The 13,622-nt window shown below is 27.8% G+C and overlaps 1 protein-coding gene across 8 annotated transcripts in view; it reads right to left on the minus strand.

The window, feature by feature from the left end:
• Positions 1–1,152: 1,152 nt before the first annotated feature.
• The window catches only part of LOC119606046 (serine-rich adhesin for platelets), a 101,227-nt gene continuing 88,757 nt past the window's right edge, over positions 1,153–13,622 (minus strand). For all 8 annotated transcript variants that reach the window (XM_037959414.1, XM_037959415.1, XM_037959419.1 and 5 more), the window contains 2 exons: positions 11,276–13,240; positions 1,153–2,575 (listed from right to left, as the gene is read on the minus strand). In XM_037959414.1, the coding sequence (XP_037815342.1) occupies positions 1,904–2,575; positions 11,276–13,234 (2,631 nt within the window). In that variant the 5' untranslated portion in view covers positions 13,235–13,240 and the 3' untranslated portion in view covers positions 1,153–1,903. The remainder of the gene's footprint in view (positions 2,576–11,275; positions 13,241–13,622) is intronic.

The raw sequence follows: 13,622 nt of genomic DNA on the forward strand, positions 1-13,622 counted from the left end.
ATACTCTAGTCAATAGATAAGTCCATAGACTAATCCGAAGACTAGTCCATAGATTAGTCAATAGACAAGTCCATAAACTAGTCAATAGATAAGTTAGTAGTATAGTTCAAAGATTAGTATATACGCTGGTCCATCGCTCGACTCGTACGTAAATAAGCCAATAGATTAGACTATAGAATGATCACTACACAAGTCCATAGATAAGTCAATAGACTATTCCATAGTCCAGTCAATTGACCGGTCAATAGAATTGTCCTTAGATTAGTCAATAAACTAGTCCAGAGACCAATCGATAGACAATTCAATAGACCGATCAATAGACTAGTCCGAAGTCAAAATACTATTCAGCAGATTAGTCAGTAGACTTGTCCAAAAGTCAACAAACTATTACATAAGCCATAGATTAGTCAATAGACCAGTTTAGTTTCGAACTCACTTTGAAGATATTCAAATTTCAATCTTATAGAAAAGATCTTAATGTAATAATCCCCTATGTTGGATGAATGGAGTGAAGCCTTTTAAACTTAGAGGTTTTGATAAACAGTTATCAACGGTTTATAGAACAAATTTTGTATGAAAATTTGTTTTATAAACCTTTGATAAAATTTGTATGTATAAGACAGTTATAGAAGAAATTTCATATGAAAATTTGTTTTATAAAACTTTGATAAATTATTATAAATAAGTTGCAATATGTTAATGAATTTTATAGGTTTTTTTTAATAACAGTTTTGGATTTTTATAAAAATTTTGTTTTATTTTCAAAATTTGTTGTCTTTTTTATAAAAATTTCAAAATTTTGTGTAAATTTTTAAAGTCTTCAAAAAAAACTGCTGCTGAATTAAAATAATTGTCTTACATAAATATTTTTAATATGTGGAATTTTTTCTTAAAGGATTTTATAAAGTTTGTGTTTTATTTTTTTTGTTTATATTAATATAAAAAAGGTTTATTAATTATATAAATTTTTATAAATATTTTAATAGTTTTTTATGTTGTTGTTTTTTTACAAAATATTTATGCTGCTTTAATTACTGCTTTTTAAACTTTTTACCAAGAAAAAGTTTTTAGAAAAAGAAAAACAAAAGAATTATATTTGTTTTTAATTTAAAATTAACATGATTTCTTTTTTATTTTTTATGTTGTATTTTTATCAACATTAAAACTATTTATGGCATGTCTAGACTATATAACAAGCGAAATAATAATAAAAAAAAAAATATATGAAATAATGAAAAAAAAAGAAAATCAAAAATAAAATACATAATTTATAAATAAAGTATGTAATAAATAATAACAATATAATAAGTATGTATAATGTATAATTTATGTAAGTGTGTATATAAAATGATGCTAAACAATATTTATATTTTACTTAAAAATTAAACAAAATTTTTTTTTAAAAAACTGTATTATTTTTTCAATAACAAGAAGTTAAGCACATAAAAAAAAACTTCTTTGTTTTAAAACAAGTTTAAAAAATAAATTGGTTTAAAACCAAACTTTTTCCTTAATATTTCCTTAATAGGAAATAAAAAATAAAAAATGTTATAAAACTGTTATAAATGAGATGCTTTTTATAAAGGGGTTTGTTGTTGTTCTCTTTAAATACATATAAAATATTGTTATATTTTACTATGTTAAACAAAAGCTTTTTGTTAAAGCTTTTGTATAACATTTTCAATATTTTCTAACAAAGGTGTTTAAACCTACTTAAGCTTTCTTAGCTTTAGCTCACAAACATTTTTTCTTTTGCTCTCTCTCGTCCAGCTGTTATATTAAGCTTTTTTGTTTTAATAATAAAAACTTTTAATATAACTTTACTAAACTGTTCTATACTCTATACTACATACATTTTGTGTGTTTGTATATTTGTATATCTATATATTTCCAAATTAACCCTTCAGCGTGATATTTGCTTTTTAATCAAAGCCTGCAAGAGACGTGTCTTTGCCTTTTTCTCCTTATATTGGGCATAGGTTTCTTCGATAGTTTTACGATCACTCTTTAACATTTTACGACCATTTTGTTCCTCGAATACAGTCTCATATTCGCGTATTATACGCTTTAACAGTTTCTTTTCTTCCCTTGTCTTATCCAAATTATCCCACAACTGTTCGATGGTTAGGAAACTAATATTTTCCTGCTGCGAAGGTTGTGTGTTAACTGTTGTTGTAGTGGTTGTGGACTCATCTGAACTGGCGGTAGTGGGCGGTTGCTGTGAATCGGTTGTAGGTGAGTTAGTAGTCTCAGTACTGTTATTGGAGGAATATTGCAGGGGTGTTGCTTCGAAAACCATGGCTTCATGTTCTAAAATTGTGGGCAATTCTGGTGCTCCACCTAGGCAAGAACCGGTTAAGGTGACACTACGCGATACCATACGTTTGAGTTGACGATAACGATCGTATAGTGGGCGTGCCGCATCACGTTCATCTTTTGTCGAAGGTCTTCCGTACAATGATTCGAAGTACAGAAGACCATGTTGTACAGCAGTTTTTTCTTGTACCAATTGATCGGCGGTTAGTTCTTCTAATGTCTCGGAACGATTTGTATCTTCACGTTTCTCGGCTAGACTCTGGAAATAAAGATTAAAAGATAAATAGAAATTAGTAAATGCTAATTTGTTTTGGTTAGATCAGACATCTAGTTTTGTATTACTAAGATTTCCTTTCAGTCCATTATTTAATATTTTTGTCTTTTAAAAATAATTACCTTAAACATTTTAAGAATCTGTCATTTTAAATCGATCATATTATATAGCAGATGTATTTTTAGGTCACCATTAAGATTAAACATTTATCATATTATAAACAAATTATTTTTAACAAATTTATCATACTTTATTTCTATATGTATCTATATATTTTTTTCTTTTAAATAAACTGCTTGTCACGTGCTCAAGAATCTATGTATATACATTCAGATAAAAGTTTCAGATGGGGGTATGTTTAACGCAATGAAAATTTAGTAAACAACAGTTTTTATTAACACATTAAAGATCATATTAAAATGAAAAGATCAGAAGATGAAAAATAGTTCGAGCAAAAACGAATTAATGGAACCCTTCCAACAAGAAGAATTAAAGCAGCAGAGCTAAAATTTCGAGAATCTACAAATATAGGGAGTGCAACTAACTAACTAACTAACTAACTAACTAACTAACTAACTAACTAACTAACTACTAACTAACTAACTAACTAACTAACTAACATAACTAACTAACTAACTAAACTAACTAACAACTAACTAACTAACTACTAACTAACTAACTAACTAACTAACGAACTAACTAACTAACTAACTAACAACTAAACTAACTAACTAACTACTAACTAACTAACTAACTAACTAACTAACAATAACTAACTACTCACTAACTAACTACTAACACAACTAACTAACTAACTAACAACTAACTAACTAACTAACTAACTACTAACTAACTAACTAACTAACTAACTGAACTAACTAACTACTAACTAACTAACTAACTAACTACTAACTAACTAACTAACTAACTAACTAACTAACATAACTAACTAACTAACTACTACTAACTAACTAACTAACTAACTAACAATAACTAACTACTACTAACTAACTACTAACTAAAAAACTAACTAACAACTAACTAACTAACTAAACTAACCAACTAATACTAACTACTAACTAACTAACTAACTAACTAAACTAACTAACTACTACGAACTACCTAACTAACTAACTAACTAACTAACACTAACTAACTAACTACTAACTACTAACTAACTACTAACTAACTAACTACTAACTACTAGACTAACTAACTAACTAACTAACTAATAACTAACTACTAACTAACTAACTAACTAACTAACTAACTAACTACTAAAACTAACTACTAACTAAACAACTAACTAACTAACTAACTGAACTAACTAACTACTACTACTAACTAACTACTAACTACTACTAATAACTAACTAACTAACTAACTAACTAACTAACTACTAACTAACTAACTAACTAACTAACTACTAACTAACTAACTATAACTACTACTAACTAACTAACTAACTAACTAACCTACTAACTAACTAACTAACTAACTAACTAACGAACTAACTAACTAACTAACTAACTAACTAACTAACTAACTAACTACCTAACTAACTAACTATCTAACTAACTAACTAAAAAGTCGAAAAGTTGTAAAAACTCGAAAAGTCTTAAAACGTCGAAAAGTCATAAAAAGTCGTAAATTCACCAATTTTCGAAAAGTCGTAAAAAGACGTTAAAAGTCAAAAAGTCGAATATTCATAAAAAGTCGAAAAGTCGTTAAAAGTCGAAAAGTTGATTTCAAAAACAGTTCGAAAGGGTCAGAAAAGTAGACTTTCCAATAATGCTAGAACAAGTCTTGACATTATTTTTGTACATTTTGAGTAAATTTTAATTTTTTAAATTAAGAGAATAACATCTTTTTGATAATACGATGGAATTGGGGTTTTTCATCAGTAGTCTAGATTGTTAAGTGATATTACCTCACTTATTTTTTTTCGGTATTATGAAGACTTAATTTCAATCGATAATTTTTATGAACTCTTAATTCTAAAGCCTTTTTAGGACTAAGTAAAACAGAAAGGCTAAATTATCCTGAAAAAAGACTAAGCTAGAAAAACTGTTAACAAAAGATTTTTGCCTTAACTAAGTATTGAAAAGTTTAATCAACCTAATAATAATATCTGATCTAGCCTAACATAAAGCCAAGTTTCCGCTAAAGAAATTATTTTAATAATTTTCAAATATTGAAAATTGTTTTATTTTTGTTTCAAGTGTTTATCCCAACAATTTTTTTTATTTGTTATGAGTAAGTGCAGACATGACTTTTCATTAGTAGAGTATATCGACGTGAGTAGAAAAACAGTCTGAACAAACTATATGTATATTTCGAAATATTTAAACAAATAACGTCAGAGACTACTATATAATCATAAATATCATTTTTAAATAACAACAAAAATTTATGACAATTTTTTTGTATTTGTTTCATTATTTTTTTGGGTATATACTATATATTGAAATCTTGCCAAATTATTTTTAATTTACAAATGGGCAAAACAAAACATTTTTTATATATAAATATTTACGTTAAGTATTTTATATATATATATTTTTTATATATATAATATATTTATATTGTTATTTATAGAAAAAAAACACACCTTTAAAACCATATTTTAAATAAAATATTTTAAAATGTAAATATTTAATATTTTACTTGTTTACATTATGACAAAATAATATGATTTCGCGTTTTCTATTTAACTTGTTTTACTTTTTTGAGTTATTTATTTTAAAACCATAAAACATTTTAATTAAAATTTATATTATTTGATGAGTTTTTTAAATCTGTGTGTTTTTTTATAATATTTGTGATACAATATAAAAGAAAAAAAAAACAGTTGAAAGACCTTGAGTTTTTATTTATTTGTGTTTTATTTATTTGATAAAATTATATTTTCAAAATGATTAATGATTTTGTTTATTACACTGTTTATTTTCCAGTTGTAAACTACAGTGTTTTTAAAGAACTTTCTTAGATTTCTTATAGTTTTGTAATTTTAAAGAAAAGTGGGTCATTTTGTTATATCTTGGGGCTTAAAGGTTAAGAGTGTCTATGCTAAGCTAAGAAACAAACCCTTGGCAGGCTTTTTAATTTAAGCTTTTAAATAAAACAGTAGTTATTTCATTTTTCTTCTATTTTCCTTACAAAAATATATAATTTAATAATTATCGTAAAATGTTTAACAATTTACTTTTATTTTATAGACATTTTTGTAATGCAGTTTGTTTAGGTAAAACATGTTCTAATTTTGATTTTCCTTAATTTTTAAAAATTTAAAATTTTTTTTTATTTTACACTTATCGTAATTTTTTAAGCAATTTACAATATCCTAATTAAAATTCCGAAAATACAGATTGAACTGGCAGAACCTGTTCTAATTTTGATTTTCCTTAATTTCTAAAAATTTTGAAAAATATTTTTTATTTTAAACTTATCGTAAATTTTCAAGCAATTTACAATGTTCTGAATAAAATTCTGAATACACGGTTTGAATCGGTAAAATTTGTTCTAATTTTGATTTTCTTTAGTTTTGCAAAATTTTGAAAAATATTTTTTATTTTAAACTTATCGTAAATTTTCAAGCAATTTACAATGTTCTGAATAAAATTCTGAATACACGGTTTGAATCGGTAAAATTTGTTCTAATTTTGGTTTTCTTTAGTCTTCCAAAATTTTGAAAAATATTTTTTATTTTACACTTATCGTAAATATATAAGCAATTTATAATATCGTAATTAAAATTCTGAATAAAAGGTTTGAATAGGCTAAATTTGTTGTAATTTTGATTTTCTTTAGTTTTGCAAAATTTTGAAAAATATTTTATATTTTACATTTATCGTAAATTTTTAAGCAAATTACGATATTCTGATAAAAATTCTGAATACACGGTTTGAATAGGCTAAATTTGTTCTAATTTCGGTTTTCCTTAATTTCCAAAAATTTTGAAAATTGTTTTCTATTTTATATTTATAGTAAATTTTAAAGAAATTAACAATACTATGAATCAAAATCTGAAAGTACGTTCAGAACTGGCACAATTTGTTCTAATTTCGATTTTCTTTAGTTTTACAAAATTTAAATTTTTTTACAATTATTTTATGTTTTTTGAAATATTTTAAAGAAAAAAATTCTTATTTATCTTATAGGGATTCCTTCCCTTTATAATTATATACCTTGTTTTCTTTTGCCAATAATTATTTTGTTTTTTGTTTATCTGTTTTTTTGTTTTTCTTCTTCCTACAAAAACCTCCCAAAAATGTTGTTATTTTACACAAGAATTCTTACAAATGTTATTGTTTTCATGTTGTCGTTTTCTGTTTTTTACGAAAAAAAAATATGTGCAGCATTGAACAAAATTTACATTTAAAATATTAATTTAAATTTATTTTTCACAATTCTTTATCCTCTATTTACAACAATTAAAAATGAAAAATTTGTTCACATGTTTACAAAAGAAAATTACATTTATTTATAATTTGATTTCCGGTAGCAAAAAAGAAAAAAAATATATATATTGCAAATACATATAATATACAATTATTTAATTGTAAAATTGTGTATTTTAAATTAAGAATTTCTATAGGCTAAAACGCCGGTGATCTAAAATCTTGTTGGTATGAATAATTAATTATTTTGGATGAATAAATGAATGAATAATTCTTTGAAATATTTGTGTTTACTAAATACTTTGATTTGAAACAATTATTTTATTAATGATGCAATATGTTGCAAAATTTGTGGTAAATAAATTATTCATTCAAATTGTTTATAAATTTATTATATAGTTATACAAATATGGGAAAATTTTCGGTTACTACTCAAATCTACCAAAGTAGTCTGTGTATTTTTCAAGGAGTTTTCAAGAGATTCATTAAACAGTTTGTTTTCTATATAAAATTTATTCTCTCGAAAGCACTTTACAACTATTGTAATGAATGAGAATTTGTTGATATTATAAACAAAAATGTTAATAAAAATGTACTTAAAAATGCATAAATACCGTTATTGTGTTATCTTAATTAGTATTAGATAACAAATTTTAATTTTGTCTACAAATCAATAAATAAATAAATTTACAATATTTAATAGAACAAATCAAAACTCATATCAATCAAATGAAGTACAAAATAAGTAAATAAACAAAGATTTAAAGGCCGCACAGTGGGTTAGTTTAAAAAGTAAAGCGTTAACGTAGACATTATTTGTTTCCGATTTGGCTTCGATTCCCACCAGAGGCTCAGATGAAGGAGCTAACTAACAAACTAACAAACAAACAAACAAACAACTAACTAACTACCTAACTAACTAACTAACTACTAACTAACTAACTAACTAACTAACTAACTAACTAACTAACTAACTAACTAACTAACTAACTAACTAACTAACTAACTAACTAACTAACTAACTAACTAACTAACTAACTAACTAACTAACTAACTAACTAACTAACTAACTAACTAACTAACTAACTAACTAACTAACTAACTAACTAACTACTAACTAACTAACTACTAACTACTAACTAACTAACTAACTAACTAACTAACTAACTAACTAACTAACTAACTAACTAACTAACTAACTAACTAACTAACTAACTAACTAACTAACTACTAACTAACTAACTAACTAACTAACTAACTAACTAACTACTAACTAAACTAACTACTAACTAACTACTACTAACTACTAACTAACTAACTAACTAACTAACTAACTAACTAACTAACTAACTAACTACTAACTAACTAACTAACTAACTACTAACTAACTAACTAACTAACTAACTAACTAACTAACTAACTACTAACTAACTAACTAACTAACTACTAACTAACTAACTAACTAACTAACTAACTACTAACTAACTAACTAACTAACTAACTACTAACTAACTAACTAACTAACTAACTACTAACTACTAACTAACTAACTAACTAACTAACTACTAACTAACTAACTAACTAACTAACTAACTACAACTAACTAAAACACTAACTAACTAACTAACTAACTACTAACTTACTAACTAACTAACTAACTAACTAACTACTAACTAACTAACTACTAACTAACTACTAACTAACTACTAACTAACTAACTAACTAACTAACTAACTAACTAACTAACTACTAACTACTAACTAACTAACTAACTAACTAACTAACTAACTAACTAACTAACTAACTAACTAACTAACTACTAACTAACTAACTAACTAACTAACTAACTAACTAACTAACTAACTAACTAACTAACTAACTAACTACTAACTAACTAACTAACTAACTAACTAACTAACTAACTAACTAACTAACTAACTAACTAACTAACTAACTAACTAACTAACTAACTAACTAACTAACTAACTAACTAACTAACTAACTAACTAACTAACTACTAACTAACTAACTAACTAACTAACTAACTAACTAACTAACTAACTAACTAACTAACTACTAACTAACTAACTAACTAACTAACTAACTAACTAACTAACTAACTAACTAACTAACTAACTAACTAACTAACTAACTAACTAACTAACTAACTAACTAACTAACTAACTAACTAACTAACTAACTAAACTAACTAACTAACTAACTAACTAACTAACTAACTACTAACTAACTAACTAACTAACTAACTAACTACTAACTAACTAACTAACTACTAACTAACTAACTAACTAACTACTAACTAACTAACTACTAACTAACTAACTAACTACTAACTAACTACTAACTAACTAACTAACTAACTACTAACTAACTAACTAACTAACTACTAACTAACTACTAACTAACTAACTAACTAACTAACTACTAACTAACTAACTAACTAACTACTAACTAACTAACTACTAACTAACTAACTAACTAACTAACTAACTAACTAACTAACTAACTACTAACTAACTACTAACTAACTAACTAACTAACTAACTAACTAACTAACTAACTACTAACTAACTAACTAACTAACTAACTAACTAACTAACTAACTAACACTAACTAACTACTAACTAACTAACTAACTAACTAACTAACTAACTAACGAACTAACTAACTAACTACTAACTAACTAACTAACTCTAACCTAACTAACTAACTAACTAACTAACGAACTAACTAACTAACTAACTAACTAACTAACTAACTAACTAACTAACTAACTAACTAACTTACTTACTACTTACTTACTTACTTACTTACTTACTTACTTACTTACTACTTACTTACTAACGATCAATTCATTCTAGGCAACTCTTCAACTTGCTTGTGTCCCTTCAATCAAATCTATATATAAACTTAAATTTATGCACGAACTTCGTTTAAAATCAATGTGAATATTTCGGAAAAAAATTCACGGACATTCATAAGGGGTGCTTGGCACTTATTTTCATTATGGAGGCTTGGCACCTAAAAAGAATGAAATTTAAGTATTTCAGAACATATCTAAACCACTGTGCTATAGTTCATAAACTTCCGAATTTTAATTGCTACCGTGTTTTTCATCGTATATGCAAATTAGTCTTAGACTTTATATAATTAAAAATGTAAACAAAAACAAGCCTCTTCTTTAGAAACACTCAACAACTGTGGTATGTATATTACAAGCAAACATACAAATTGTCATGTATGTTTGTATGTACTTACAAGTACATAGAGTGTAAAAAGTACTGCGTATAATAAACACATGCCAAAATAAATCACTGAAAGTTAAAAAAACAATAATAATAATAAAATGCTGCCTTAAAAAGTACCAGAATGCCGAGTACATTTAAGACACATTAAATACTACGTAAATATGTAAAAAAGAAAACAGAAAAACATCAATAAATATATCAGTACAGACAAACATTTAAATGTGTATGTATGTATGTACAAATGTATAGGTATGTAACCCTATATATGAATGAATCAATCAAAATAAATTCACAGAAAAATTAATTGAATTTTTGGCAACAGTTTTCAAATTGACAAATTATGATAAATAAGAGTAGCAAAAGAGAGTTTGCTTAAGAGAAGAGAATTGTTAAATTAACAATTGATTTTAAAGAGTAAAATTTCTACCCTTAACATAAAAGAGTAGAATATTAAGACGCAAAAACAGAGCGACCAGCAAGAGAACTGATAGCAGGGATGGAAAATGCTGTACTATAGATATAGTCCATAGATCAGATATAGTCTATAGATCAGTCAATAGATTATATAGTGGACTAGTTCATAAACCAGTCAGTAGACAAGTACATAGATTTGTCCATAGACTAGTCCATAAACTAATCAGTAGACTCATACATACTAGTCAATTCACCGGACCACAGAAGAGGTTATTGACTAAAACATTGACAAGTCCATAGTCTGGCCAATGCACTACTTCATGGACAAATTTTTAAACTAGCCAATAGACTAGTCCATAGAATAGTACAAAAACTACACAGATCTGTCAATGACTACCCAGTAGGCTGGTTCGAAGATTAGTCAGTAGACTAATCAATATAATAGTAAATACATATATTACTCATCAACTATGTAGAAGGCTAGCTCATAGAATAGTCCAAGTACTTTTTAATCTACAATAGTACTAAGTTATTCACAATTTCCCGGGTCTGACCCAGCAATTTGTTAAAAAAGTAACCAAACAATTGCAAAAAAAAAAACTCACCTGTTCAATTTCTAACAAAGTAGCTTTCATTTTCAATAATTTCTGTTCAGCATCCATGCCACCGCTAACTTTAAGGCCCAGAGCAGCCATTGGATCAGCCTTTAACTCATGACGCTCTTTACGCAATTTGCTCAATTCCGATAATATATGTTTCATATATTTGTCATTTAAACGATCTGCTTGCGAGGGCTTATAACCACAACGCACTTCATAGGAATCTTCCAGTTGAGAGAGTTTCTTCTTTAGGGCCGTAACACGTTTGTTAATCTGTTTCATGCGTTCCTCGGGAGATTGAAAGGCCATAACATTGGGTATAACCTGTTGCATAAGCTCACGTGTTTTCATATTCTCCAAAGAAGTGAAAGCCCGAAATGTGGATTCCATGCAATCATCATCATCCAGATCGCTGGCCAACATTTGGGCTGCGGTCTGATGTTGTTTGTGATATGGCTGAGCAAAAGGCTTAACCTTGGATAGTTTAGCAGCCGTATCAATGGAATCGACTAAATGCGGACGTACGGTAGCGTAACGTCTGCTTAAAACGGGAGTTTGATCTTCGGGTACCGAACGATCCCATGGCAGTGCATCTTGAGCTGAGGTGGTTAGAGGAAGTTTGTGTAAACTGTTTTGACTGCTGTTCTTGCTGCTGTTGGCTGATGTTTTCTGCTGCTGCGAACTGTTTGAGGCATTGATGTTAACATCATCTGTGGAGCCATTCGAGGAGGCGGTTGGTGATATAGTTTTGGCCAAAGTTTTGCTAGAAGCATTATTGAAATCTATCAAATTATTGTCATTCAAATCGTTGGTATTATTTTTCTCGCCGGCATTTGTGGATGCTGTTGCTGCAGATGATGATAATGATGATGATTTCTTACTTATAAAACCACGTCTTTCATGTTTTAAAGCCGACAAATCGTATTTATAGACATTTTCATCATTCAACTTGGAGGGCAAGTATCTGATGGCATTAGAGGAATTGGTCGATTTCTTGGTTACACCCGAAGCTTTGCGCCCAGGAGGAGCACGAGACTTGCAGAAACGTTCACTGCTGCGACGACGTTCGTGCTCACACTCACTATCATCGCTGTTATCGCGATGCTTGCCATTATTGCCATTGCCACTGAAACACACCCGTATGGGTGAGTGACGCTGTGAACGGGCCGGACTAGTTTCATAACGTGATCTTCTAGTCATATCCTTAATAGGCACACCCACTGTCCAGGCCTGACAGCGCTGTGACTGGCGATTAGCCAAACTGCCATCATTTTCATCGGAGGCCTTGGAGCCATTAACATTTTCTGTTTCTTTCAATTCCTGTTCATACACCTCATAGGGTGTACGTTTGAAATCCTCCGATGAAACTCTTCTTATATTATCGGCATTTTTGAGAGATTTTAAGGTGTTCACTCCCAAATCCGAGGGTGTGGAGGCTACATTATTATTATTTTGCAATTTGCCTTCGTTGTCCTGTGGCAAAAGTTCCTCGCTATTCGAACGCTGTAATTTACGATCCTGTGTTTGTGAAGAACTGCTGTCGAGACGTTCTTTGCGTTTACGTGATTTTTGCCATTCTAAAGGATTTATGATCTCGGGCAGATATGTGGAATTGAAACGTGTTTGTGTGTTTTTATTATTTTCCAATTGTTCGGGTAATGACGAAGCATGTTGTTGTTGGTGTTGATGATGTTTTGAAGGAGATTTTGTATCATGTTTATTTTTGATATGTTGTTGTTTTTGATTTTTACAATCATCAGGAGTATTAGCACCGGACGATGAAGCCGATGATGAGGACGAAGAAGAGGAGGAGGAGGAAGATGATGACGAAGACGATGAGGAGGAGGAAGAGGATAATGTATTACAATTATTGTTATTATTATTACGACAAGATGCTGACGAAGATGAAGAACCAGTAAGACGACTTAGGTCGTCTTCGCTTAGTCCAGTATTAGGATGGCGCATGCCGCACTAAAACGAAAAGAAGTAGAGAAAGAAAATTTTTATTTTATTTGTTTTAAAAGAGAAAATTGAGATTATTATAAGTTAAGTTTTTAATAAAAAGTAGTTTTTTTTACAAAAAAAAAAACTGTTATACGCAAAATTTTCTCATGCTGTTAGAAAAACTGTTATAAAGTTATAAACTGTTAGATAAAACCGGTAATATGTAAAATTTTCTTCAGAAAAAACTGTTATACGCAATTTGCCAATAAGAATATTGTTTCTATACAGTTAGAAAAACTGTTATACTGTTTTTTAGAAAAAATTAATAATACGCAGAAGTTTAATTATAAAAAATCTGTTATACACCTTATTTCACTTAAGAAAAAGTTTTCTATAAATGAAAAATTAT

The sequence above is a fragment of the Lucilia sericata genome, unplaced genomic scaffold (assembly GCF_015586225.1).
Source record: "Lucilia sericata isolate MDLA Ls3-8-SP2 unplaced genomic scaffold, ASM1558622v1 Contig000547F_arrow, whole genome shotgun sequence".
Classification (NCBI taxonomy): Eukaryota; Metazoa; Arthropoda; class Insecta; order Diptera; family Calliphoridae; genus Lucilia; species Lucilia sericata.